At 48.3% G+C, this 26331-nt stretch overlaps 1 protein-coding gene across 3 annotated transcripts in view; it reads right to left on the reverse strand.

The window, feature by feature from the left end:
• LOC139049878 (uncharacterized) overlaps positions 1 to 26331 on the reverse strand; it is a 71196-nt gene that overhangs the window by 25806 nt on the left and 19059 nt on the right. For 2 of the 3 annotated variants that reach the window (XM_070525737.1, XM_070525736.1), the window contains exon 3: positions 23820 to 24018. The exons of the other annotated variant lie outside the window; for it this stretch is intronic. In XM_070525737.1, coding sequence (XP_070381838.1) covers positions 23820 to 24018 — 199 coding nt within the window. The remainder of the gene's footprint in view (positions 1 to 23819; positions 24019 to 26331) is intronic. 3 annotated transcript variants of the gene reach the window in all.

The following is a 26331-nucleotide window of genomic DNA, read 5'->3' on the forward strand; positions in this document are numbered from 1 at the left end:
GACGAACGATAACGAAAAGTACAATATTTACGAAAATAAAGGTGTCAGAGCCTTTTAAGCACTTTCAATGCATCTCTTCCGCTTCAAACAGGTATGAATGAGGTCCCGTAACATTTCGTCTCTTCAAGAGCTATCGCAGAAAGCGGCATGGTTCTGTGTTACCGAAAAGCGCTATTGGATCTTTGCCAGCTCCCGGCGCACAGGCCCTATGATGATTCATGCATGGCGTTTGTCTTACTGTGTAAATATGACAGAGCTGGGGACAAATTGCAACCACCTGGGTCTTTTATGTCGTGAACAAAAAACTCGTTATGCTAACGTTTATTTTTCTTTCGCCTATTTTATTGTTTTTTTAATTCATGGCCAGCCAAATGCGGCCATCTCGACCGGAAGTTGAACGCACGAACTTCTTTCAGGGAAATAAATTATTCGATTTGATTTCATTTAATTCTACTAAGAAGCAGCACGTTATAGAGATGAACAATAGCGTCTGTGTAAAGATATTGCTACGGAACAGCCACCACAGTGTGGCTGCACTGAGGAGGAAGAAGATGACGTGTGCCCGCTTGATATAGCATCGCCATTTTGGCCTTCCGTCACTTTCCCTGTAAATAAATTGTATATAGCATTGGGCTTCAGCTACACTTAACATTAATTTGCTTGAGGTGGACGTTCCCCGTACCCGTCATAGAGCTTCGCAGTGGTCGCAACGGCGACATTGCAACTTAGGCTCCTGCTGGCGGCACTTCATCTACGCAACCGTCTCCGCCTGCACCCCCGACCTACGTCGCCGTTTCCCTCCCCCCCCCCCCTCGGGATCCTGGTGTTTTCAACGGAGTCAGCAGTCCTGATGTTGACGACTCGCTCCGCTTATACGAACGTGTCAGCACCAGTCACAGGTGGGATCCGACTATTAGGCTTGCGAACGTGCTTTTCTACCTCGACGGAGCTCCACTTGCATGGTTCCAGACTCACGAAAAGGAGATCTCGAGCTGGGATCTCTTTAAAGGGAAGCTCCGCGACCTTTTTGGCAATCCGTTCGGTCGCCAAGCCAATGCCAAGAAAGCCCTTGCCAGACGTGTACAGACGTCGACCGAGTACTACGTGTCGTACATTCTCGACGTCTTGGCCCTTTGTCCCAAGGTTGACCCGACCGTGTTCGAGGACGATAAGGTTAATCACGTCGTCAAAGGCATTGCTGACGACGCCTTCAATTTACTGGTGTTTACGAACGTCACCAACTTCGAGACGATCCTCAAGGAGTGCCGCCGTCTCGAGCATGCTAAAAGCCACCGGGTATCCCAGCACATCACACGACTTCCCAACACAGCTGCTACGTCATCCTGTGATGACCTTTTCCACCAGATGTGACAAGTTGACCCGCATCATTCGTCGTGAGGTCGAAGCGGCACAACCGCGGCCCCTTCATTCGCGTCACGTGATCATTCTCCGGTGACAATCTCCTTCATCCAGGCCGTCATCCGTCAAGAGTTGTCCAACGTCGGCCTGCTATCCATTCGTTCTGTACGCTCGGAACCTCTTTCTGTTCGCACGTCCCCACCACGTTATTCTTACTCCTCTTATGGAGCGCAAGTTCTCCGAATGGCGAACCGTGGACGACAAGCCGACATGTTTTAACTGCCGAAGCATTGGACATGTCGCTCGCTACTGCCGCAGCTGCAGAACTTCACCGACGCGCTATTCTCCTGATTACCGCCCTCGCCCCTCTGGTCCGTCCTTTTCTTTCGCCTCTTCTATGCCCACTCCATCATCTGACCCTGCAACACCTTTGACACGACCACGCTACTCCCAGTCGCCTTCTCCCTCCCGTCGTCAATCTCGTCCGCCCCCGTCACGCCGTGCTCCTTTTCCGACCTACTCACCGCACCCCCGACCGGAAAACAAGACAGTGCGGCTTCTGGAGGTGAAGCTGCAATGAGGACATTGGCACGAGATTCTCGCTTCACCTTACCCACGAACAAGACTCTTTTGGACGTTCTTGTCGACAAAGTCCCTGCGTGCGCATTGATTGACACAGGGGCGCATGTGTCCATTATGAGTGCTGCTCGTCGCCGTCGGCTCAAGAAAGTTCTGACGCCCGCCCCGAACCGAGTTGTACAAGTCGCCGACGGAGAGGCTGTCGCTATTGTTGGCATGTGCTCTGCCCGACTCACCATTGCTGAGAGACACACCGTCGTTCTCTTCACCGTCATCGAGCATTGCTCTCACGAACTCATTCTCGGTCTCGATTTCCTTGCCAATCATTGTGCCCTCATTGACTGTTCGGCCGGCTCACTTCGCCTTGACTTGCCTCTTCTTGCCGACCCTGTGGACCCGCCTCCAAGCCGTTTGAGCTGCATGGATTTTATTCCCGTACTGCCTCACTCTGTGACACACGTCGACTTGTTCTCCTGACCAGCTGTACCTGACGGTAATTACGTGGACGCGCTGTTACGAACTTTACTGTCCCGAAGTCTACCAAGGACGTTCATAGTTTCGTAGGGCTGTGCTTTTATTTTTGATGCTTTGTGAAGGATTTTGCGACCATCGCACGCCCCCTTACCAACCTCTTGAAGAAAGACGCCCCATTTTGTTGGAGACCTGACCATGTCGCATATTTTTCCCAGGTCACTGCTCTCCTTACCCCACACCTCTAATTCTGGCCTACTTTGACCCGTCTGCCTTAACGGAAGTTCGAACTGATGCCTGTGGTCACGGCATAGGAGCAGTGTTAGCACAACACCAGCGTGGACATGATCGCATTATAGCCTATGCCAGCCGATTTCTATCACCAGCCAAGCGCAATTGTTCAATCACAGAGCGCGAGTGCCTCGCTCTTGCGTGTGCTGTTGCGAAGTTTCGGCCATACTTGTACGGACGCCCCTTCTGTGTCATCACTGATCACCACGCGCTCTGCTGGCTACCCTCGCTCAAGGACCCCACGAGACGACTCGCTCGCTGGGCTTTACGCCTGCAAGAATATACCTTCTCCATGGTATATAAGACGGGACGCTTGCACCAGGATGCCGATTATTGGTCCCACTACACCGTCGAACAACCGGCTGATGCGGATACTATCGCTTGCGTTTTCTCTGTGTCCCAGTTGCTTGAAATCGGCAACCAGCAACGCCGCGATCCTTCATTACGAGCTCTCATTGGCCGTCTGGAGTCAACGCCTGGCGACGCCTCTCTCCGGATGATTCTCCTTAAAGAGGGGACATTATACCGCCGCAATTTCGATCCACAGGGCCTTGACCTTCGGCTCGTTATTGCATCGCACCTGCGTTCGACTGTCCTCCACCAACTTCACGACGCTCCCTTGGCTGGACACTTGGGCGTCTCGCGCACATACGACCGTGTACTCGCCCGCTCCGTGTGGCGCTACGTTGCCACTTGTGAGCCCTGTCAGCGCCGGAAGAAGCGCTCCACACCTCCAGCTGGATGTCTCCAGCCAATCGACATCCCACCCGAACGCTTTTTCTGTGTTGGTCTAGACCTTCTTGGACCAGTTTCGCTCTCTGGCTCCGCAAATGAATGGCTCGCCGTCGCTACTGATTATGCTACGCGGTACGCAATCATCAGAGCCCTCCTGACAAGTTGCGCTACTGACGTTGCTGACTTTCTACTCTATGACATCATTTTAGTGCACGGTGCTCCGCACCAATTACTCACTGACCGTGGCCGCAGCTTTCTGTCGGCAGTCGTCAAGGACATCCTCCGCTCCCGCTCGACAAAGCACAATTCAGCACGTGCTACCACCCACAGACCAACAGCCTCACGGAGCGCCTCAACCGGACGATCACCGACATGCTTTCGAAATACGTTGCCACCGACCACCAGGACTGAGATCTTCACTTACCATATGTGACGTTCGCGTATAATTCATCGTGTCACGACACCACCGACTATTCGCCATTCTACCTCCTAAATGGCCGAGAACCCGCGTTGCCCTTAGACACTTTGCTGTCCTCGGCCACACGTTCCGCCACTACATACGCCCGCGCCGCGATCGCACACGCTGACCACGCGCGCCAGCTCGCCGGCGATCGTTATCATCAGGCGCTCGTTATCATCGCCTGAACAAGCTACAGAACAGGTATTCGGCTTTAACTCAGGAAGAGCACCTTAGTCTGGAAGCAATGAACGACAATCTTGTGGGCATCATTAAAGAATGTGCAACAGAAGTCGGTGGTAACTCTGTTAGACAGGATACCAGTAAGCTATCGCAGGATACGAAACATCTCATCAGGAAACGCTAATGTATGAAAGCCTCTAACCCTACAGCAAGAATAGAACTGGCTGAACTTTCGATGTTAATCAACAAGCGTAAGATAGCGGACATAAGGAAGTATAATATGGATAGAATTGAACATGCTCTCAGGAACGGAGGAAGCCTAAAAGCAGTGAAGAATAAACTAGGAATTGGCAAGAATCAGATGTATGCGTTAAGAGACAAAGCCGGCAATATCATTACCAATATGGATGAGATAGTTCAAGTGGCTGAGGAGTTCTACAGAGATTTATACAGTACCAGTGGCAATGGAAGCGAGAATAATCTAGAGGGATATGAAATGCCACAAGTAACGCCGGAAGAAGTAAAGACCGCCTTGGGAGCTATGAAAACGGGGAAGGCCGCTGGGGAGAATCAGGTAACAGCAGATTTGTTGAAGGATGGTGGGCACAATGTTCTAGTAAAACTGGCCACTCTGTACACACAATGCCTCATGACCTTGAGCGTACCGGAATCTTGGAAGAACGCTAACATAATCCTAATCCATAAGAAAGGGGACGCCAAGGACTTGAAAAATTATAGACCGATCAGCTTACTGGCATTTGCCTACAAAGTATTTGATAAGGTAATCGAAAATAGAATCAGGAACACCTTATACTTCCGTCAACCAAACGAACAGGCAGGATTCCGTAAAGGCTACTCAACAATAGACCATATTCACACTATCAATCAGGTGATAGAGAAATGTGCGCAATATAAGCAAACCTTACATATAGCTTTCATTGACTACGAGAAAGCGTTTGATTCTGTCGAAACCTCAGCAGTCATGGAGACATTACGGAATCGGGGTGTAGAAAAGCCGTATGTAAAAATACTGAAAGATATCTATAGTGGCTCCACAGCCAACGTAGTCCTCCATAAACAAAGCAACAAAATCCCCATACAGAAAGGTGTCAGGCAAGGCGATACGATCTCTCCCATGCTATTCACAGCACGTTTACAGGAGGTATTCAGAGACCTTGATTGGGAAGACTTGGGGATAAGAGCTAATGGAGAATACCTTAGTAACTTGCGATTCGCTGATGATATTGCCTTGCTTAGTAACTCAGGGGACCAATTGCAATCTATGCTCATTGACCTGGAGAGGCAAATCAGAAGAGTGGGTCTAAAAATCTGCAGATAACTAAAGTAATGTTTAACCATCTCGGAACAGAACAGCAATTTACAATAGGTAGCGAGGCCCTAGAAGTGGTAAGGGAATATATCTACTTAGGGCAGGTAGTGACCGCGGATCCGGATCATGAGACGGAAATAATCAGAAGAATAAGAATGGGCTGGGGTGCGTTTGGCAGGCATTCTCAGATCATGAACACCAGGCTGTCATTATCCCTCAAGAGAAAAGTGTATAACAGCTGTGTCTCACCAGTACTCACCTACGGGTCCGAAACCTGGAGGCTTACGCAAAGGGTTTTACTTAAATTGAGGACCCCTTAACGAGCTATGGAAAGAATAATGATGGGTGTATCGTTAAGGGATAAGAAAACAGCAGATTGGGGGAGGGAACAAGCGCGAGTTAATGACATCTTAGTCGAAATCAAGAAAAAGAAATGGGCATTGGCAGGACATGACATGAAATGAGGAGCGAAGATAACCGATGGTCATTAAGGGTTACGGACTGGATTCCAAGGGAAGGGAAGCGTAGCAGGGGGCGGCAGAAAGTTAGGTGGGCAGGTGAGATTAAGAAGTTTGCAGGGACGACATGGCCACAATTAGAACATGACTGGGGTAGTTGGAGAAGTATAGGAGAGGCCTTTGCCCTGCAGTGGGCGTAACCAGTCTGATGATGGTGATGATGATAATGATGATGAACAAGGTCACGAACAAGGACGTGTAGCCCCTTCCATGGATAGACGACGCATTGGATCGGCTCTGCAACGCTAAATACTTCTCGTCCATTGTCCTCAAGTCTGGCTACTGGCAAATAGACGTCGACGAGAGAGATCGCGAAAAGACCGCCTTCATCACGCCAGACGGCCTCTACGAGTTCAAGGTCATGCAATTCGGACTACGCTGGACGCCTGCAACGTTACAGTGCGTCATGGACACGGCGTTAGCAGGAATGAAGTGGCAGACGTTTCTTGTTTATTTAGATGACGTCGCTGTCTTCGCCGGAAATTATGACGATCACCTTGGTCGGCTTGCGACAGTATTAGAGGCCGTCAAGTCATCAGGGCTCACTCTGAAGCCGAAAAAGTGCCGCTTCGCTTACGATGAGCTTCTGTTCCTAGGCCACGTCGTCAGCAAATCTGGAGTGCGCTCCGACCCGCGGAAGACAGCTGCCATCGCAAAGTTCCCGCAGCCAATCGACAAGAAGGCAGTGCGCAAATTCCTTGGCATGTGTGCCTACTATAGGCGCTTTCTCAAGGACTTTTCGCCCATCGCGGAGCCGCTAACACATGTAACCAAACGTGATGTCGAGTCCAAGTGGGAACCACCGCAGGTCGACGCATTTCAAGAACTGAAACGATGCACGCAATCGCCGCCGGTACTTGCACACTTCAATGAGGACGCGATACCGAAATTCACAGTGACGCCAGTAGCCTAGGCCTCGGTGCCATCCTAGTCCCGAGCAAAGACGGACTTCAACGGGTGATATCTTATGCTAGCCGGTCGCTGTCAAAAGCGGAAGGCAATTATTCTGCGACTGAAAAGGAATGCCTCGCCATTATTTGGGATACAGCAATATTCCGCCCTTACCTCTATGGCATTCCATTCAAAGTCGTCAGCGACCATCACGCGATGTGTTGGCTAGCTAACTTAAAGGACCTTTCAGGACGGCTGGCGCGGTGGAGCCTCAGACTGCAAGAATATGACGTCACCGTAATATACAAGTCCGGAAGAAAACACTTTGACGTCGACTGCTTTTCACGCGCCCCCATTGATCCCCGCTGCAAGATGACGAGGACGACGACGCCTTCCTTGGAAGGTGTCGTCGCGCTTATGGCCTTCGCTGCGCTTATGGCCGTCGCGTCGTCGTGGTTATGGCCTCCCTTGGAAGGCCATAAGGGCGGAAGATTCACTAAACAGCAACAAGCAGACCCGGACGTAAAAGGCCTCGTCGAGTATTTGGAAGGGAACACCGACGTTGTGTCTCGGGCGCTTAAGAGCGGGTTGTCTTCGCTCACGCTACAAAACAACGTCCTCGTGAAGAACATCTCACCAGCCCGCGGCAGCTACCTTCTTGTTGTACCATCAGCGCTGCGTCCAGAAGTACTGCACGCCCTACACGACGATCCAACCGCTGGGCACCTCGGATTCTCCCGGACACTGTCGAGGATACAGGAAAGCTATTACTTTCGGCGTGTGACCGCCCACGTCGCCCGTTACGTCAAGACATGCCGAGACTGTCAGCGATGCAAGACACTACGGACAAGGCCAGCAGGTTTACTACAGCCGATCTAACCTCCTCGCTGACCATCCCAGCAGATTGGCATGGATTTGTTGGGGCCGTAACATCCGGGAATAAGTGGGTCGTCATGGCGACGGACTATCTCACTGTATTCGCTGAAACTAAAGCTCCACCAAAAGGCAGCACAGCCGAAGTGGCGAAATTTTTCGTCGAGAACATCCTGCTGCGACATGGTGCCCCAGAAGTCCTCATCACCGACAGAGTAACGTCTTTTACAGCAGAACTCACCCAAGCCATTCTGCTATACAGCCAGCAGGGTTCGCACAGGTCCTTAAACACCTTGAAAATCCTTCAATTTGAATATATCGTTTTCAAGGCCCTTGCAAATCCTGGACTTCTTGCTGCTCTTTGTAAACCCTTGAATTCCTAGCGTAGTACTTGCAAATGACTGCTAATAAAATAAGCGCAGTTAAAATATTTGTATTTGCAGTATCGTGTTTCAATATATGTGTTTCAGGCGTAAAAAATCAGTTTGTGCTAATATAGCCAATGTTGCGCGACGGTTAGCCACATTGGAGCCACTCGGCTCTGAAGCCAACTTGAGCCGATTCAATCCAACCTGATTTTGGCGCTTTGTTATGTTGGTTGACGGCAGTGCATTGTGCGGCCGCTTCTGCACCCGACTCGTTGCGGCTGAAACATCTGAATACAAAGCAAATGCCTGGAAAAAGCGAATTTCGAGGCACGTGGCTTCACAACGAAGCTTACAAAGACTGGATTGCACCAGATACGACGAGTGAGCACCGTGCAAGATGCAGACCTTGCAGAAAGACCTTCAATATCACCAACATGGGCTTGTCAGCGTTAAAGAGCCATATGAAGAATGCAGTGGCGTAGCCAGAAATTTTGTTCGGGAGGGGGCTACGCCACTGGCCCAATATATATATGTATATATATATATATATATATATATATATATATATATATATATATATATATAGATCTATATATGTGTGTGTGTGTGTGTGTGTGTGTGTGTGTGTGCGTGTGTGTGTGTGTGTGTGTGTGTGTGTGTGTGTGTGTGTGTGTGTGTGTGTGTGTGTGTGTGTGTGTGTGTGTGTGTGTGTGTGTGTGTGTGTGTGTAGCTGCACGTTGCAGCTCAGCCTCCTCCTTAAGGAGGAAGCTTTAGCTCGGGTGCTCCTATTTAGGTACATGTAGAAGGGGAATTCGTTTTTCCCTGCAACTACTTCACCAAGTTTGAGGACTTACAACTTTAAAAGAAAAAGTTTAATTCTAGTGACTACTGGCTTCGAATTTTTCATTTAGGTGGTCAATTATTTATTAAATATTGGCCAAAATTGAAAATTTTCACAATACGAAACTATCAAGTTTAAAACTCCGTGACTCAACAATGAAAAATGATATCACAATTCTGTGAATTGCAACTAATAGTTCATCTACAGCGGACAAAATAGATATGTTACACATGAATCTCAAAAAAAATTAGTATTGTGGAAATACCGCTTTTGCAGAACCCTTGTACACAACGTAACCAATTCACGTAAGATACAAATTGACACAGCAAACTTGTGCGCTTTGACTGTTATAATAAATGCAGTTTACACAACCACAATATCTGTTCTTCATGTATAGCTATTAGTTTGTAAACGTCGTGCTTCTATTTTTTCAAACTTTCGAATTTTCCAAAATATTTTAAACAAAATTCAGGCCCTAAATCAAAGTTCTGTTTCCAACAGACACTAGGATTTAACTTTCTCTCTCAAATGCAACCAATTTCAATAAAACCGATTGGCAGGATTATCTCAGAAAAGCGTTTTTGCGTTTTACAAATATTTGAATAGGCCGCGTCGGATTGGGCCCGAGCTAAAGCTTCCTCTTAAACAATTTATCGAGGGATCAAATACATGAATATTAACTGCATTGTCGTTGCCAAAGACGCTGCAAACGAATTCTTGAAAGCTACGCTTTGTAAATACAAGTAAAATATTATTTTTTCATAAAATATTATACTCGTATGTGCCAAAAATTGTGCCCAACATAACTGACGTCAATGCTTCATGTTTTTTGTCTATTTATTAAGTAAAGAAAATATCACATGAACTTTAGAACTATATCAGTTCGAAACCAGGAAAGCAGTGCATGCCGCTGATATGAAAAATTAAAAGGCAATGAACTGAACAAGTTGAGGACAAATATGTTAATTAAACTTTGTCATTCAAGAACCGTGCTTACATTCTTGTATATATGCAATGGCCAGTGAAAAATCTCAATGACGCTGTCGTTTGTTCCAATATATTACGCACGAGTAGCTGTCCCTTGTCGTGTATCGTGAGTAATTGCACCGAAGTTATAGTCGCGACAGAGAGCACGTATAAAAAGCTGGAGTTCGGCAAGATTTATGAGGGCAAGTCAAATGAATGAGCCAACAACGGGGTACTTTATTAAAAAGTAGTCTTCATAAGAATTTAGTCATTTGTCCTATTGACTAACGAGTTGCGTGATTCCCGTCTTAAAAAACTCCTTGGGTTGCTGCTTCAAAAAGTCTGTATCTGGTTCCCTTGAGCTGTTTTTTCGGTTGCCCCAAAATGTAGAAGTCGCAAGGTGACAGGTCTGAGCTGCATGGCGGATGTTGCAGCGTTTCCCACTTGAACTTTGCCAGTTTTGTATTAACCACATAAGCGACGTGGGGACAGGCATTGTCGTGGAACAAGATGACCCCATTCGTCGATTTTCCACGTTGTTCGTTCTTGATTGCGACACGCTGCCGTTCTGGCGTTTCACAATAACGGAAACAATTGATAGCCTCTCAAGATTTAGCAAATTCTATCAGTAATGGACCCTGTCGATCGAAAAAAAAAAAGTCAACAACACCTTTCCAGCGGAAATGATGGCCTTTACGTTCTTTGGGTGTGGTAAATTCGAATGTTTCCACTGTAAGCTTTGCCGTCGTGTTTCAGGCTCGTAGTAGTGACACCAAGGTTCGTCCCCGATCACAGTTGCAAACAAGAAGTCATCATGCTCATTGTGATAGCCGATCAGATGAGTCAAGGCAGCGCGAAACTTCTCCGTCTTCTCGCGATGGATAAAAATCTTGGGGATCCATTGCGCACCAAAGAGCCGATAACCGAAAAGCTCATGAATTATGGCGTGAACCGAACCGTGACTGATGTTCAGACGGTCTGCCAGTTCATCGATGCTTATCCTCCGTTCTTGTTTCAGCAGCTCATGAACCTTTGAAATTGTGTGGTGGGTGATTGCACGATGGTTTTGGCCCGGTCTTAGAATGTCTTTGCAACGTCCTTTGAACCGTTTGCTCCAACGCTTCACAGTGGTCAATCAAATGCAGTGTTCTACGTACACGGCAGTCATATGGTGATTAATTTCTGTTTTGGAAACACCTTCGGCTGTCAAAAACTTCGCGACACCGAGCTATTCAACTTTTGAAGTGTCCATTATGTGACGCAACCATATTCAACCCAGTGTATGAGAGCATTAAAGAACATTTATCTTCACACCTGCGTGTCACTTTTGTAAATGAGACATGCCGTTCTCCTACGCGCATGCCTCGCAGATAATGAACCGAACCATTATTGCGTGGTTAGGGTAGGCACACTTTCATTTGACTCGCCCTCGTACATTAGGAATGCAAAGATACAATGGGATATGCAAATGCGAAAATACGGCTTGATAAAGGACAAAAAAGTGTCACTGGAAACAAAGTTCACTGCATGTATACACAAAACCTCGCAACAAGACATTTAAATATACGTATAAGTCCCCAATGAGTCTATGTATGTAAGAAGAAGTAACTGTATATAATGCGTCAAACAAGGCAAATAAACATGTTGCACAATCATAGATTCAAAGAATCCTAGATTCCGCCCCCATTCCATCCACTGCCCCCCGATGTATTGCGCGCGACGGAAGGCGGCGCGCTTGCTCCCCGCTTTTCTCCTTTGCGCACACAAGACTGAGCCACCATCGTCGGCTCACCCATTCCACCTCCCCTCCTACGTTTTCACTCGCACATACAGCATGCAGAGCGTGGTCACAATGTTATCACCCTTGGCCTTTATACGAAACATGAGGGCGATGGCAGGAATGCGCCTGGAGTGTCCATATAATTGCTTTCGCAATAATATAATACATGTATCCGGCAACTGAAGCGTCCCGTCGCCCATTACTTTCCGCAAAAGAAGTATCAAAATCGAACTTTCACCATGCGACAATTCGCTGCGCCGCAACAATGTATTTTTTTTTCTGTGAGGCGGAGGCACCGAAATGAAAAAAAAAACGCATAGGAAAGTATGTTGGCCAGAATCTAATGCCTACTTCGGGCACCTAATGGGGCTACGGAAGAAATACCGAAGAAAACATGAGACGCTTGGTCCACTGAGAACCATACGCATACTGCACAGTATCCTACAGCGGCGAAACAATGCTTTCTGGAAAGGTCCCGCTCAAGGAATGCGGTGCAATCCTTCGAGTCCCCACAGTGATGGCGGCGAGCGACCATTGCTTTTTTTTCTCGTCTGTTAGCCAGAAAGCGTCCAAAACTCTGTCCGGTGAAAATCCACTCGGCCAGAGCAAACCGAACGCGCACCGAAGTGCACCGCACGGTGGTCGGGGCCATACGAGAAAAATGTATCCGCTCTGGCTGGCTCTGGCAGCCCGCGGGTAGGGTAGCGAGAACAAAAAAAAAATTGAAGAGGTTAAATGTGTCCTCAGGAATAAAAGTCAAAGGGGAAAAAATAAATAAGAACGTAGTTACTTTGGCTGGCTTTAGTGTCTTGACATGGATGTTCTGGCGTAGGTTAAAAAAAATGTTGATATTTTTTATGTGACATCACGGCACAAATGAACCACCCCAACGCTTCGTCTCATTGGACCTCGCTACCTGCTTTGTCAACTCATCTGCTAGTGTGTTGATTTGGCTTGTCTTGTATGTTCCTATGTAAGACTTTAGAAAAGTCAATAGACCTTTGGCGTCAAATGTTTATAACAACATTAAACCCACAAAGTTCCGCAATTGAAAATCTAAAGCACAACTTTGGAAATCTCAATGCACCTTTCACATGAAGAGCTTATGAAATTTATACCCATAAAGTTTCGCAATTGATATCCATGTGCTCCATAGATTCCGTGGCCTCAGTGAGATGCCGCGGTGAGCCCGCTCACCAACAAAGCGCCCTTGAAACTTTGTGCTCGGATGGGACTGCTTGACGTTATGTGACTCCCGGTGTATGGGCGTTGCCACGAAATCCAGCCCGAGTTTGCAATCTTCGCGGTTAAAAATGTCTTTTCGAGCGTGAAAAAGGCATTCTAGACAAAATCCAGAGTGATTTCCGGCGCCGGGGGTCGCTTTGGTCGGCGGTGCATGGACAACACGAAAAAAATTTCGGGGGGGGGCTGAAGCCCCATAAGCCTCCCCCCCCCCCCCTGGCTACGCCCCTGGAAGAATGCTAAGCATGCTGGTGTCATGAAGATTGCAGCCAACCGCTCGGTGCGAAGGTACTTAGTTCAAAGTACGAGGCAACAGTCAGCCGTCCCACCTCCTTCGCAATAGGGAAACCTAGACGATGCTTGCAAGGCGCACGAGCTGGTGACGAACGCGGAGATTCTGTGGACTTCGAAAGTTGTCACATCACGTTTCTCCTATCGGTCGTCGTCAGAAGCCAGCCAGCTATTCCACCGTATGTTCCCGGACAGTGGCGTGGCCAAAGCATTTTCTTGCGGAGAGGAAAAATGTGCCTATGTGATATGCCGTGGTCTGAGGCTGTCCTTTTTACCTGCCCTGCGACGGGAGATAAGAGGTTGCGATTACTACGTGGTACTCTTCGACGAGTCAACGAACAACTATCTCCAGCGGAAACCATCGGATGTTCACATCCGGTTTTGGAATTCGCCTCACAAGGTGGCAACGAGGTACTATACCTCGGTGTTTATGTTGCCGTCGACATCCGAGGACATCCAAGGAACGCTGCTGACTGCGCTCAAGCCTTTCCCTCTTGAGAAAATTCTTCAGATTTCAATGGATAGTCCCAATGTTAACCTGAAGTTACTCAAGAATTTTCAAGAGCACCTCCATCAAGCATACCTAGTTCAATGCCTCACATTGGGACTTGTGGCCTTCCACACCATGCACAACGCCTACAGGGCAGGTGTTACAGCAAGTAAGTGGGGACTTGACTGCCTGCTCTCCAGTCTGAGCACGCTTTTCCATGGTTCTCCTGCAAGGAGGGAGGACTTCTCAGCAGTGACCGGTCAGGCGACTTTTCCCCTGAATTTTGTTGGCCACCGGGGGCTGGAGAATGTGTCTGTGATGAGAGAGCCTTGCTGTTGTGGTGTGACATTAAGAAGTTATTGCAGCTGCAAGGAAGAAGGAAGTAAGCCCCCCAAAGTGTGGATCATTTCACAACTTGTGTCAGTTTGGCTGTGATGGCTTACTGCTAGCAAAGCTTCAATTTGCACAGGATGGGGCCATGACCCTCAAGCCATTCCTCAATGAATACCAAACGGATCATCCCATGGTGTTCTTTCTTGCAAAGGACTTGTAAACTGTCGTCAGGAACCTACGGACGAAGTTTCTGAAGTGCTCGGTCTTCAGGAAAAGGAGTCACTGGTCTGCTGATGGTGGATATTGAAAGCACACAGAACCACACTCCACTTGAAAAGGTGCATGTAGGCCATGCCGCTGAACAGACTGTCAGGAAAACTAAAGCAAGCCAGAAGTACGTGTACCAGTTCCCCATGGAATGCAAATGCTTCTTGATCAGTGTGACGAAGCAGGTGCTTGAGAGAAGTCCACTGAGATTTCCAATCGTTAGAAGTTTGTCCTCTCTGGAGCCACGACAAATGTGTTCTAAACCGTATGAGTGCCTGGCCGGCTTCAGAAGAGTGTTGGATTCCCTCATTGCAGTGGGCAGAATGTCTGAGCACCAAAGAGACACTGTACTGGGGGAGTACGGCGAGTTCCTGCAGGAAGTGATGCATAACCTGCGAATGCTCGAGAAGAACGTAAACAGGTTGGAAGAGTTCTTGACTAAGCTGATTAAATTTAATTCCTCATATGGGGAACTGTGGAAGGTTGTCAAGCTTTTGCTTGTGCTCTGCCACGGACAGGCCACTGTGGAGCGAGGGTTTAGCATGAACCGCCAGATTGCAGTAGAAAACGGTCGTACATTTCACAACGTATTCTATGCGACGCTGTGTATAAGCAGGGGGCGTCCTTAACGTTCCTATTACAAAAGAGCTGAGGACCGCTTTATCAGCTCCCCGCCAGCAGTATGCTGCATATCTGGTAGCAGAAAAAAAGGAGCAATGTGATGATGTAAGGGAATCAAAGAGGCACTGCATCGACGAAGAGATCGACGCAACGATAAAAAACAAAAAGAAACTCGAGACAGCAATAACTGACCTCCAGGATTCAGCGGATACGTATGCCGAAAAGGCATAAGCAGCTACTGATCAGAAGTATGTGGTCAGATGCAATAGTCTGAGGAAGGCTGCACGAAGCAAGACTGAGGAACTCTGTAGCCTCAGCCAGAAGATTCAGGAAAAGTGGCAGGAGCTCCCCTGAAGTTGCCATTAGCACTTTTGCAGGATGGATTGCTGTTCGACATTGGTGCAATGCACTGAAGGGTGTTTTTCAAGACGGAACATATTTCACGCGCTAAGGCAAGAGTAAGCAGCAGTATCAGCAGCCAGACATGAAAATGTCAGACACAAAAAGGACGGTTCTCCAGCTGGCGCGAGATCTTTGACTTCAGCGTCTTCAATCGCCGTTCTTGCTGGGCACGCAACGCTGACTCGAAACACCAGGTCGCATTATTCCCCCTCCCTGTGGAGCATCGACTCGATGCTCAAACACAATACGTACACGGGAACTACACAAATTAGGTGAGACAAAAAAAAGGAAACGCGGGCACACATGTGGAAATGCACACGGAAAAATGTGCTCTGTGGTCGGGAACAAAAGAAACGCTTCGCAGTTTTTTGGAGGACGACGCTACGACAGGAAAAAAATGGTTGTTTCACTAGTACACTTCACCGTGTAAAATACGGCTTGAGGCGGGCGACATGTACAGTCTCTGCGCTTGGTAAACGGTGCTTGGGTGATGGCCGGTCTCCGTCTGGAATCACTTCATAGTTCACGTCGCTTACACGCCTTAGTACTGTCTATGGTCCGAAGTACTTGCTCAGGAGTTTCTCGCTGAGACCTCGCCGTCTAATGGGTGCCCAAACCCAAACTTGGTCACCAGGCTCATAGGTAACTTGTCGAAGGTGGCGATTGTATTTTATTGCATCTGTACACTGCTGCTGTCTTATGTGCACACGGGCCAGTTGACGCGCTTCCTCGGCGCGCTGAATGTACTCGACGTCAGGGGCTAGCTAGTCAAGCTGGTCGGTATCTTCATATAGAATCATGGCGTCTAGCATAGTTTGGACATCTCGACCATAAACGAGGCGGAATAGGGTGAAGCGTGTAGTCTCCTGCGTGGCTGTTTTGTACGCAAACGTTACGTATGGTAGAATTTTGTCCCACGTTTTGTGCTGCACATCCACGTACATAGCGATCATGTCTGCCAGTGTTTTGTTTAGTCTTTCTGTCAAGCCGTTAGTTTGAAGATGGTATGCAGTGGCCTTTCGATGACTCGTGTAACTCAGCTTCAAGATGTCGTCAAGAAGCTTCCCCATAAATGCCGTCCCTCGGTCAGTGATGATGAATGACGGTGCGCCATGCCGAAGCACAATGTCATGCATAAAAAACTGGGCAACTTCAGATGCTGTCCCGCATGGTAGTGCCTTCGTCTCAGCGTAACGCGCCAAGTAGTCAGTTGCGACAATGATCCGCTTATTTCCGGAGGAAGACAAGTGAAGTGGTCCAAGAAGGTCCATTCCAACTTGATAAAACGGCGTATGCGGGGGGTCTATGGGTTGTAGAAGGCCTACAGGCATAAAGGGTGGTCACTTGCGGCACTGACATTCACGGCATCCTTTCACGTAGCGTTTGATGCAAGCAGTCAGCCTAGGCCAGTAGTACAGTTGCCGTACCCTGTCCAGAGTCCTTGGTTAGACGAAGTGACCAGATGTCGGCTCGTCCTTTCAGGCTAATAGGATGTCGCCGCGAAGGGCTTGAGGTACTACTAGAAGATGTGGTTGGTCGCCGGCACCTATGTTTCTTTTGTATAAGATGCCCCCTCGTAGGCAAAATGACGACAACCGTTGCGAAATAGGGCGAGGAATGGACGCGATGCCGCCTTCTAAGTGATCGATGATGGCTCTTAACTCAGCGTCCGATCGCTGTGTAGCGAGCAGATCCGGCCCGCTGAGGGCTCCCAGAAAGGCGCTGTCGACTTCCTCGTCAGGATTCTGAGATTCAACAGGTGCTCGTGATAACGTGTCAGCATCTTCGTGTTTTCTGCCTGACCTGTAAACGATGGTGATGTTAAATTCCTGGAGTCGCAGACTCCAACGTGCCAATCGTCCAGAAGGGTCTCGGAGGTTGGTCAACCAGCCCAAAGCGTGATGGTCGGTTACAAATTTAAAGGGTTGCCCATAGAGACACGGCCTAAACTTTGTGGTAGTCCAAATAACCACCAGGCACTCCTCTGTGGTGGAATAATTGGACTTTGCGCGTGACAGAGTGCGGCTCGCGTAGGTGATAACTAAAGGTGATAACTAAATCGATGTTTGACGTATCATCGACGACCGTGCAAAGCAAGAGTGGAACTCAAGCAACAGCTCGCGCAGGGGTTGTCTCTTCTCTTCAGGATGTGTTGGACTAATGTCGACGTTGTGAAGACGTACTTCAGCAGTGCCGATTACCTCGGAAAGAAAACATTCCGTGACATCGCGATTGGGTCGGCGTAGGCGATGACAGTACCGGGGAAAAGGTGCCGGTGTTCGTAGCTGAAGTTGGTGACAAGAACCTCACAGTGGCCTTCGTGGAGATTGACAAGGCTTCTTACTGCGCATACACCATGAGAAAGCAGCAGAGAGCGATCGCTTTCTGCGACCGCTCTACCATGTACGAGCCTGTCACATGCCACTTGAACCACGACACTTGCACGTGGTGGTAACGTGGCAGCATCATCGATGACACGAAGAGATGCTCGAGGGTGAATGGTGTTGGTCGTCGTTGTGGCGCTCTTTGGCGAGAAAGTGACGAGGCGTTGTCGAATGTTGATAGCTCCGTGCTCCCTGAGAAAGTCCATGCCGATGATTAGGTCTCGAGAACGCTGAGGGAGAATGCTCAAACTGGCAAAAGCGTAGAGCCGCGAATCTGTATTCGTGCCGTGCACATGCCGAGTGGTGTGACGATGTGCCCGCCAGCTGTACGAACTGGCGTTTGATTCCAAGGCGTGGTCACTTTCTTCAGAAGGGTAGCCAGTTTTTCGCTGATTATAGAATAATCCGCTCCAGTGTTAACTAAAGCAGTCAATTCACGACCGTCGAGCAGCACAGGAATGTCCAAAGAAATTCTTCTTCCGTAATCAGCAGGTCCTGTCGTCGTCGATGTATCGTCGGTCCACGTACGCGTCAGTAAGGGTCCTTGAGCAGGTCCAGATGAGCGGCCTCACCCCCAAAGGTAGCTGTGGTTAGTTTTCCCGTCGTGGGCTGGGCGACCGACCCTGCACCACGCTTGAATACGTACGGCGAGTAGGAGAAAACCGCCGTGGCGAAGAAGAGCGTGACTGGTGTCGAGCTCATGGAGATCCGCGCTGCTGGACAACGTAGTCTTCAATTTCAGGAGGACGCTGGCCGAACCTAGGTCGCGGCGAGTTCGCTGAGAATCCGCGTAGTCTGTGCTCTCGATAGGAGCACTATCGGTAGACATGCCCAGCTTCGCCACAGTGAAAGCAAAGGGGACGGCAATCAGGTGCCAGCCACACGTCTGATTTTCTTGCGGCCTGTCAGTGGTCCTGGTAATACGAGGCAGCTTGGACGGGCTCTAGCATGGCCGGGCGCGCGGCGCGAAGCGGGGAGCGAGGTGGGGCAGGTTGCCTCAAGGCTTGCGAATGTTACATACGGGGGCTGTCATTTCATAGCGGTCGAGCTTCTGTGCTGAAGGGCGGCTCTCTTAGCGCATGCTGGACTTCGTCACGGAGAATGGTGGAGAAGGAGCTGATCGTCGGCTGTGAAAGTACCGACAGTTTCTGGAGTCCTTCGCGGATCACGGAACGAGTGAGCTCTCGAAAGAAATCGACGTGACCCCTGAGAGCTCCGAAGAAGTCCGTAGGTGAGGCAGTGTTCACTTGGCGTTCGTATGATGGTGTCCGCTGGCGAAGAGTCTGCTCCATGGTGAAGCCCTCGGAAAACAATTCTGACACAGTCTTGGGAGGACTGCCCACGGGACCGCCGAGCAGCTGCTCTTTCACTCCGCGCATCAGGTGCCACACCTTCTTTTCTTCCGACATGCTGGGGTCGGCTCGTCGAAAGGGACGCGTCATGTCCTCGACATACATTGCGACACCTTCGTTCGGAATTTGTATACGGGGCTGGATACCATGCTCAGCTCGCTCTCGGCTATCAGGGCTCGCATACATCTCAAGAACCCGGCATTTGAATTCTGCCCATGAAGTTAGGGCATCTGCACGGTTCTCATGCCAAACGCGTGCGCCATCGTTAAGGCTGAAATATACGTTTTTCAGTTTGCCTGCGTCATCCCACTTGTCGAACGCGACAACACGTTCCTAGTGCACCAGCCAATCTTCAACGTCATCATGTATGGCGCCTTGGAAGGGATTCGGCGTTCGCGGGTTGAGTAGCATACAATGAATCGGCGTTGTGCCTTCCATACCAGCTGGGGTGGTCGGAGCTGCCATTTTCTCTGGGAGGAGTCCAAACTCAGGGGCTTGTCCACAGATCCTTCTCCTGGCGCGGTGAACAGGCGTAACCACCGATACGGGGCTGGAGCTCCTGCTGCCCGGAGGGCTTTTGGGCATAGATTATATTACCCAGCACCTCCACCAGTTTGTCACGCGCTAAGGCAAGAGTAAGCAGCATTAACAGCAGCCAGACACGAAAATGTCACACACAGAAAGGACGGTTCTCCAGCTGGCGCGAGATCTCGGACTTCGTCGTCTTCAATCGCCGTTCTTGCTGGGCACGCAACGCTGGCTCAAAACACCAGGTGGCAATATTTTATGTTGGTTTTGTGCAATACAATCTGTTCCTTGATATGTTTTTCTTCGACTTTGTTCAGTAATATTATGTTGGTTACCGCAATACAAGCTGTTCCTTGAAATGTTTTTTTTTCGACTTTAGTCAGTAATGTTATGTTGATTTAGTGCAATACAAGCTATTCCTTGAAATTAGTGGTGTGCGAATATTGAAATGTTCGAATACGAATCGAATACGAATAAGGCAAAAAACGGTCTTCGAATATCGAATCGAATATCGAATACGTGTGTAGTAATTAAAAGTTCAAAACGAGGTTACAATAGCTTTATTGCCCTTTTAAGAATAATATTGCATTTTACAAGGCTGTTTCAGGTTAAAGAGGCACTCATTATAGGTAATGCACTCAGGTAATATCAGGTAATGTCAGGTAATGCTCTCAGTCAGGTAATGTCCTTGTTACAGGTTATTGTAAAGGAAAATTAACTGCTTAACATGTTCAGAAAGTAAGCGCCCTCTATGCATTGTGACAACATTTCCACCAATAGAAAAGCCTCTTTCACTAGGAAGGTGGTAGGGATGGCCAAGTACTTCTGGGCGAGTGCACTTAAAAGCGGCTACTTGACGTGGCGAATGGACTGCCACCACTCGCAGGGATCCTTGGCCCTTTCCAGAAGAGGCTTTTTCGCATAGGCTGCAATTTCCGTCTGAGGGCCAGATGTCGAATGTGTCTTCTCCCTGTCATTAGATCGTCAAAAGCATTCCATAAACTCCTATTTTACATATATACATATGTAAAACACTATATATGCATATGTATATATATATATATATATATATATATATATATATATATATATATATATATATATATATATATATATATATATATATATATATATAATGTACAGTAAAGGCTCGGTAATTCGAACCGCAAGGGGAAGCCGCTTCAGTTCGAATTAACGAAAGTTCTAACTAACGAAAGTGAAGGAGAGCAACAGTACACTGCGATTTGGAAGCAGTAGGGCATGTCAGAAATTTGGTGAGTCAAAAAGTGATCTTCGAGTCGAAGCTCTGGGTCCGACTGTGCCACACCACCGATGTCCAATGAAACGAACGTTAGCCGAGGCTTAACACCGTCACAATGAATCGCGACGGACGATGCCTCCTAAGCTGAAAACAGAGGTGCACAACCGATGAAGACTGCCGAGACAAAAAAGCTGAACATGTGAAGGTGGCGAAGGCCCTGACTCGTTGGTTCTTGATTGCAAGCGCAGCTGCGACGTACTTGATTCGCTGTGTTTTGGCGCTTGCCGTGCCATCTCCGCACAGCATTAGCAGCTGTACAAGATTTGCGAAGCCTCCGAGATTCGCAGCAGGCAAGAAGTCTCGGAGGTTACGTAGAACGGAGAGGCGGCAGCCGCCGCTGCCTTCTGGCTAACCCCGCGTCGGTTAGATTTTTTTCCGATTTTGCCTTCTCTCGCCGTTCTCTCCGTTTCGGAGGCAATACAGCCTTGTGTGTAGGCAGTGGGCGCGTTTCTCTGGCCGTGTACCAGGCGAGCGTAGTTCGAATTATCCGTGAGGGAACCTTCTCGTGTTCGAATTAACGGACTTCTTTATACATAGACTTCTGTGGAGCTTGGCCGGACCAAATCGTACAGTTCGAATTATCCATAAATTCGAATTATTGAAGTTCGAATTAACGAGCTTTCACTGTATATATATATATGTTCACTACATATTTTATTGCGTATACTTACAGAACACCAAATTACGTCATATATCGTTATGAAAAAATCCTGGAATAGAGCTTGGTAAAAAAGAAACCGCTACTGATCATGTCTCACGGGCGTTATGCAGATAGGCTGCAACAGAGCCTACAGATAATAAGCGGATCATGCGAAGTTCTTTGTGAACAAACATGTTCGTAGGAGAATGCGTAGCAAGCATATAATTTGTTAATTGCTCAATTATTCAAAGTCTGTCCGAATATTCGCCGTTTCTACCAATATTCGGCCGTCCCCGAATATTCGGAAATTCCCGAATATGCATTCCTCGAATCGAATACGCTTCTAATAAAGAAAATATTTGAATCGTATTCGAAATTTCGAATATTCGCACACCCCTACTTGAAATGTTTTTTTTTATACATTGTTCAGTAAAATTTGAACCTGATATTGAAAACTGCTGCATGTAGCATTGTGTTCAGTCCTTGAAGATACTCCAAATGGGCCTTGAAATTCCTTGAATATATTTGAATTTTCCCCTTTTTAGCTTGTACGAACCCGAACAGGCCACAGGAGGACAACTGCCTACCATCCGCAAACGAATGGTCTCACGGAATGGTCCCTTGCCCACATGCTAGCAATGTACGTCGACGTCGAGCACAAGACGTGGGACGCCGTCATGCCGTATGCAACCTTCGTTTACAACACGGCGGTGCAAGAAACAACACAGGTCATGCCGTTCAAGTTGGTTTACAGTAGAAACCCGACAACAACGCTCGACGACATGCTGCCGCACAACACTGACGAGGAGAATCTTGACGTTTCTACCTATCTCCAGCACGCCGAAGAAGTCCGACAGCTCGCCCGCTTTCGGATCAAGAACCAGCAGCCTGTTGACAGCCGACACTACAAACTCCGACGATGCTTCGTCCAGTACCAGCCCGGCGACCGCATTTGGGTGTGGACGCCGATACGCCGACGAGGACTGAGTGAGAAACTATTGCTACGCTATTTCAGACCCTACAAGGTCATCCGACGTATTGGCGTACTGGACGTGATGAGAGGCCATAATCTTATAGGTCTGAAATGCATCGTCAGTGTGTGATAAGCAGGGCATGTTTGAAATATATCGAACTATCTTTTTGTAACATGTGGATTCTCATACTATTTATCATAGCAGTTAACTATACAAGACTGCAGTAGTTGATAGGTGCCTGGAAAATTCCGTGATATATTTGAATTTTGAAAGATATCGGAAAAATTGTGCGATAACGTGCCAATGCCGGGCCCACCCGCGGTGGAGGTGAAGAAGGCGTTAAGCACTCCACACACTTGGGTCAATCCCGAAGATAGTGCAGTGCCGGCCCGACCCGCGCCGGAGGTGAAGCAGGCGTTAAGCACTCCCCAATCGTGGGCCGACCCCGAAGATTGTGCAATGCCGGGCCGATCAACGGCGGAGGTGCGGTTCGCCATTAGGGGACCACATAGACAGGTTCGCTGGTCATCCTTCTTCACAGAGTGGATGGGCAGTGAGATTTTTTTAGTAAATGAATCTTCCACTGCTGTTTGGTACTTGTGCGGTTGCTTGTCTCTAGGTCCCAGTACTGTAGCGCGCGCTACACCGTGTATCACGGAGACGCCGCCGCTGGCGAGTGCAGACGCAGACGAGGCGACGCGCAAGGGACGGTGGGTAAGCTTTTTATCCGATTGCATGGTGCACGCGAGCGTCTTCTTGCCCTGGTGACAGGGCTTGTAGTACAATTGCGGATTTCGGGACATCTCTCTGCGCCTTAGCGGCGTGCTCGCTCACGTAATCAGTGGCCCACTGCAATTCTGTTGTTGACATCCCATATTACAGTAATTGAAATTGTTATTGCAAGAGCTCCACATAAACATCTCTGCTGCAAATTGGGTTGTGATTCCGGAAGGTCACACAAATCTGCAGTTAGTTTTTCTTTTTCAATGATTTAGTAACCCGTAAGTAAACCACTCTGCGCACGTTTGCCTAAATAAACCCTTATTATTTCCCACATTTGCGCAAGAATGTTAACACTGCGAATGATATTTTTCGGGGAAATACGTGATAACCAGCATATAACGTTTCTGAGCGCTTTTAGTGGTATTAACAGCTTGGCCCTAAATAACTAGCATTTGTACAGAAGAAACACGTTGTAACTAAGCGTTTAATTATTCTTTTTTTGTTGTTTAGAGGCACTTTTCGCTCACTAAAAACAACTTCAAAACGGAAACTCGCTCATTGTTAAAGCGGCATCTGGTTTCATGGTAATGATAGCAAGAGAATTCTCACCTCTAATATGTCCTCCGTTATAACTCGGATGGCAAGCGAGTGTACGGCGTCGTCCGGCAATGAAATGTGAGCGCGCTTATAATCTCTTAGTTCAAAAGGTTTTCGTCCATGGTACCATATGCCTTTGTCAAGAAATTCGGCCCCAATTAGCCATCTATGATCACCTACACCTTTGTATGCAAATAATTTTGCATTGCCTCTGAGGAAGAAAGAATGAAACCCAAAGATATAGGAACTATAAGAGATACACAACACAAGAATAAATTTCTTTAGTTTCGTTATTTCGCTGTAATAGGAATAGATAAAGTATTCGCTCAAACCTCTGTTTGCGTACTATAAGACAAACTTGGGCGAGTCGGGCGTGATTCATGTTTCGGAAATTAGATGCGCAAAACAGACAAGGTCGTGTTCTTCTTCACCTTCACCCTTGTGTGTTTTGAGCTGTTAATTTCCGAAACATGATTCTATCTGCGCTGTTTCGCGCTAAGAATTTAATTACCAGAAGAACCCGGCGAAACCCAACTCATGATGATCGTCCACCCACTTTCATTAAAGCAGTGTGTCGACATACCGCAGTGTCACCTCCGAAACGCTCCTGGGGGCTCCTGTCTCACGGTCCTCACTAGGCACGTTGTGCAACCTAGCGGCGCGGCCAAGAAGTACGAGATTGGCGCGTGCGCAAATATGTATTCACGCTGAATTGTCTCACTATATATGACGCGGGTTCTATTTCGCCTATGCACGTCTCTAACAATTTCCCGGCAGCATGGCACACACACACACACAGACACACACACACACACACGCACACACACACACACACACACGCACACACACACACGCACACGCACACACGAACGCACGAACACGGGCACACGCACGCACGAACGCACGCACAGGCGCGCAAGCACACACGAACTTGGGTCACTGGGCGTGGTCAACTGAGTATGTGCCGCTCTTCAGTGAAACTCTTTGGCGTTAACTCGGGGCACTCGGTATGTGCCGCTGGGTATGTGGTCCTCTTCTATAAACTTAATAGACGCCAACTTGGGTGGCTCCTTATGTGCCACACTTCAGTGAACTGCTTCGAGGCTACCTTGGGGTACTCGGTTTCTGTTAGTGGGCATTCGTCGCACTCGAGTGAATTTCGCTGACGCTACCTTGGGACAGTCGGTATGTGCAACTAGGTATGTGCTACTGGGTCGGGCCGCCCTTCAGCGAACCGCCTTGAGGCTGCCTTGGCCACCTCGTTATGTTCTACTGTGTACGTGCGCCGCTTCAGTGAACCTGTTTCACGCCAATTTGGGTCCTCTGGGTATGTTCTGCTATTCGATTAACCTCATTGACGCTAATTTAGGGCACTGGTTGCGTCGGCCGCTCGGTATGTGCTGTTCTTCATTACACCCACTTGGTGTCGCGGCTAAGGTGGCGTTCAGGGCATGGAATCCACCAAGCCCATCGACTACTGCTTTAGATTGCAGAAAATGACGGAAAAAGGGTTTATTTAGCTTAGTTACATGGCTCCAATTACGGAAGCCTACTTAATGCTGGAGCAAGGTAAACGTTCAAGTTCACACCAGCACCCTCTCTCTTATTCACGAGAAGTCTCCGCTTTTATTACCGCCGTCTTCCCTAGGTGAGTCGACTAGGGAATCTGACGACTGTCCAGCAGTAAATCGTAATTGTTCACTCTGTTGAGATACCGCGCACATGCTATCAACAACCCGCAACTCTGAAGAGGCAGGTCTGGAATCGGTGGCGAGAAAGCAATCGGCAACACCCAGTTCGTCGTCGTGGCCCCCCTTCTTTACATGCTTTTCTCAGGTTTATAGGTTATAATGGCGTGAGCGCCTTTCGTGGTACCCTTCAACAGTCGGTGTCCACGCTGCGTTGATGCCTGGATTGTAGGGATGGTGGGTTGACTCGTCGGAAACGTCTAATTAGCTGCTCCTCTCAGTTCGTCGTCGTGGTTCCCTCCTTTTCCTCCTTTGGTCAGGATTTTAGGTAATGGTGGGGTGACCGCGCTTCGTGGAACCCTTCAAACGTCGGTGTCAACGCTATGTTGACGCCTGGATAGCAGAGGGGGTAGTTTTATACGTGGCGAATGTCGATTAACGCCTATGTGGTGTTCGGACGAAACAATGGGTCACTAAATATGTGCTACTTTGCATTTCCCGCTCTTCCAAGGTTCTCGGTGAACCGTTATGATTCCAACTTTCTTCAGTCAGCATGGGCTACTTTGTTACTCGGTGTATGCTCATGGTTTTGTACCACTTCGCAGTGGCAGCAAAAATCTTCTAAAATTCTCCGGCGCTGCGCGGAATTGAACCCGAATCTTATATATGAATGCAATGATCATGAATATGTATTAAAGTGGTGGCGTGGAGCAGATGTACAACACCGGTCTTGCAATCTGAAGGTCTATTTCGAATCCATGTCCAGTCCACTAGACTTTGCAAACTAGGAGCCGCTCTTGATATTGAAAAATAAAATACGGAGAGCCCTTGGTGCT

The sequence above is a fragment of the Dermacentor albipictus genome, chromosome 9 (genome assembly GCF_038994185.2).
Source record: "Dermacentor albipictus isolate Rhodes 1998 colony chromosome 9, USDA_Dalb.pri_finalv2, whole genome shotgun sequence".
NCBI lineage: Eukaryota > Metazoa > Arthropoda > Arachnida > Ixodida > Ixodidae > Dermacentor > Dermacentor albipictus.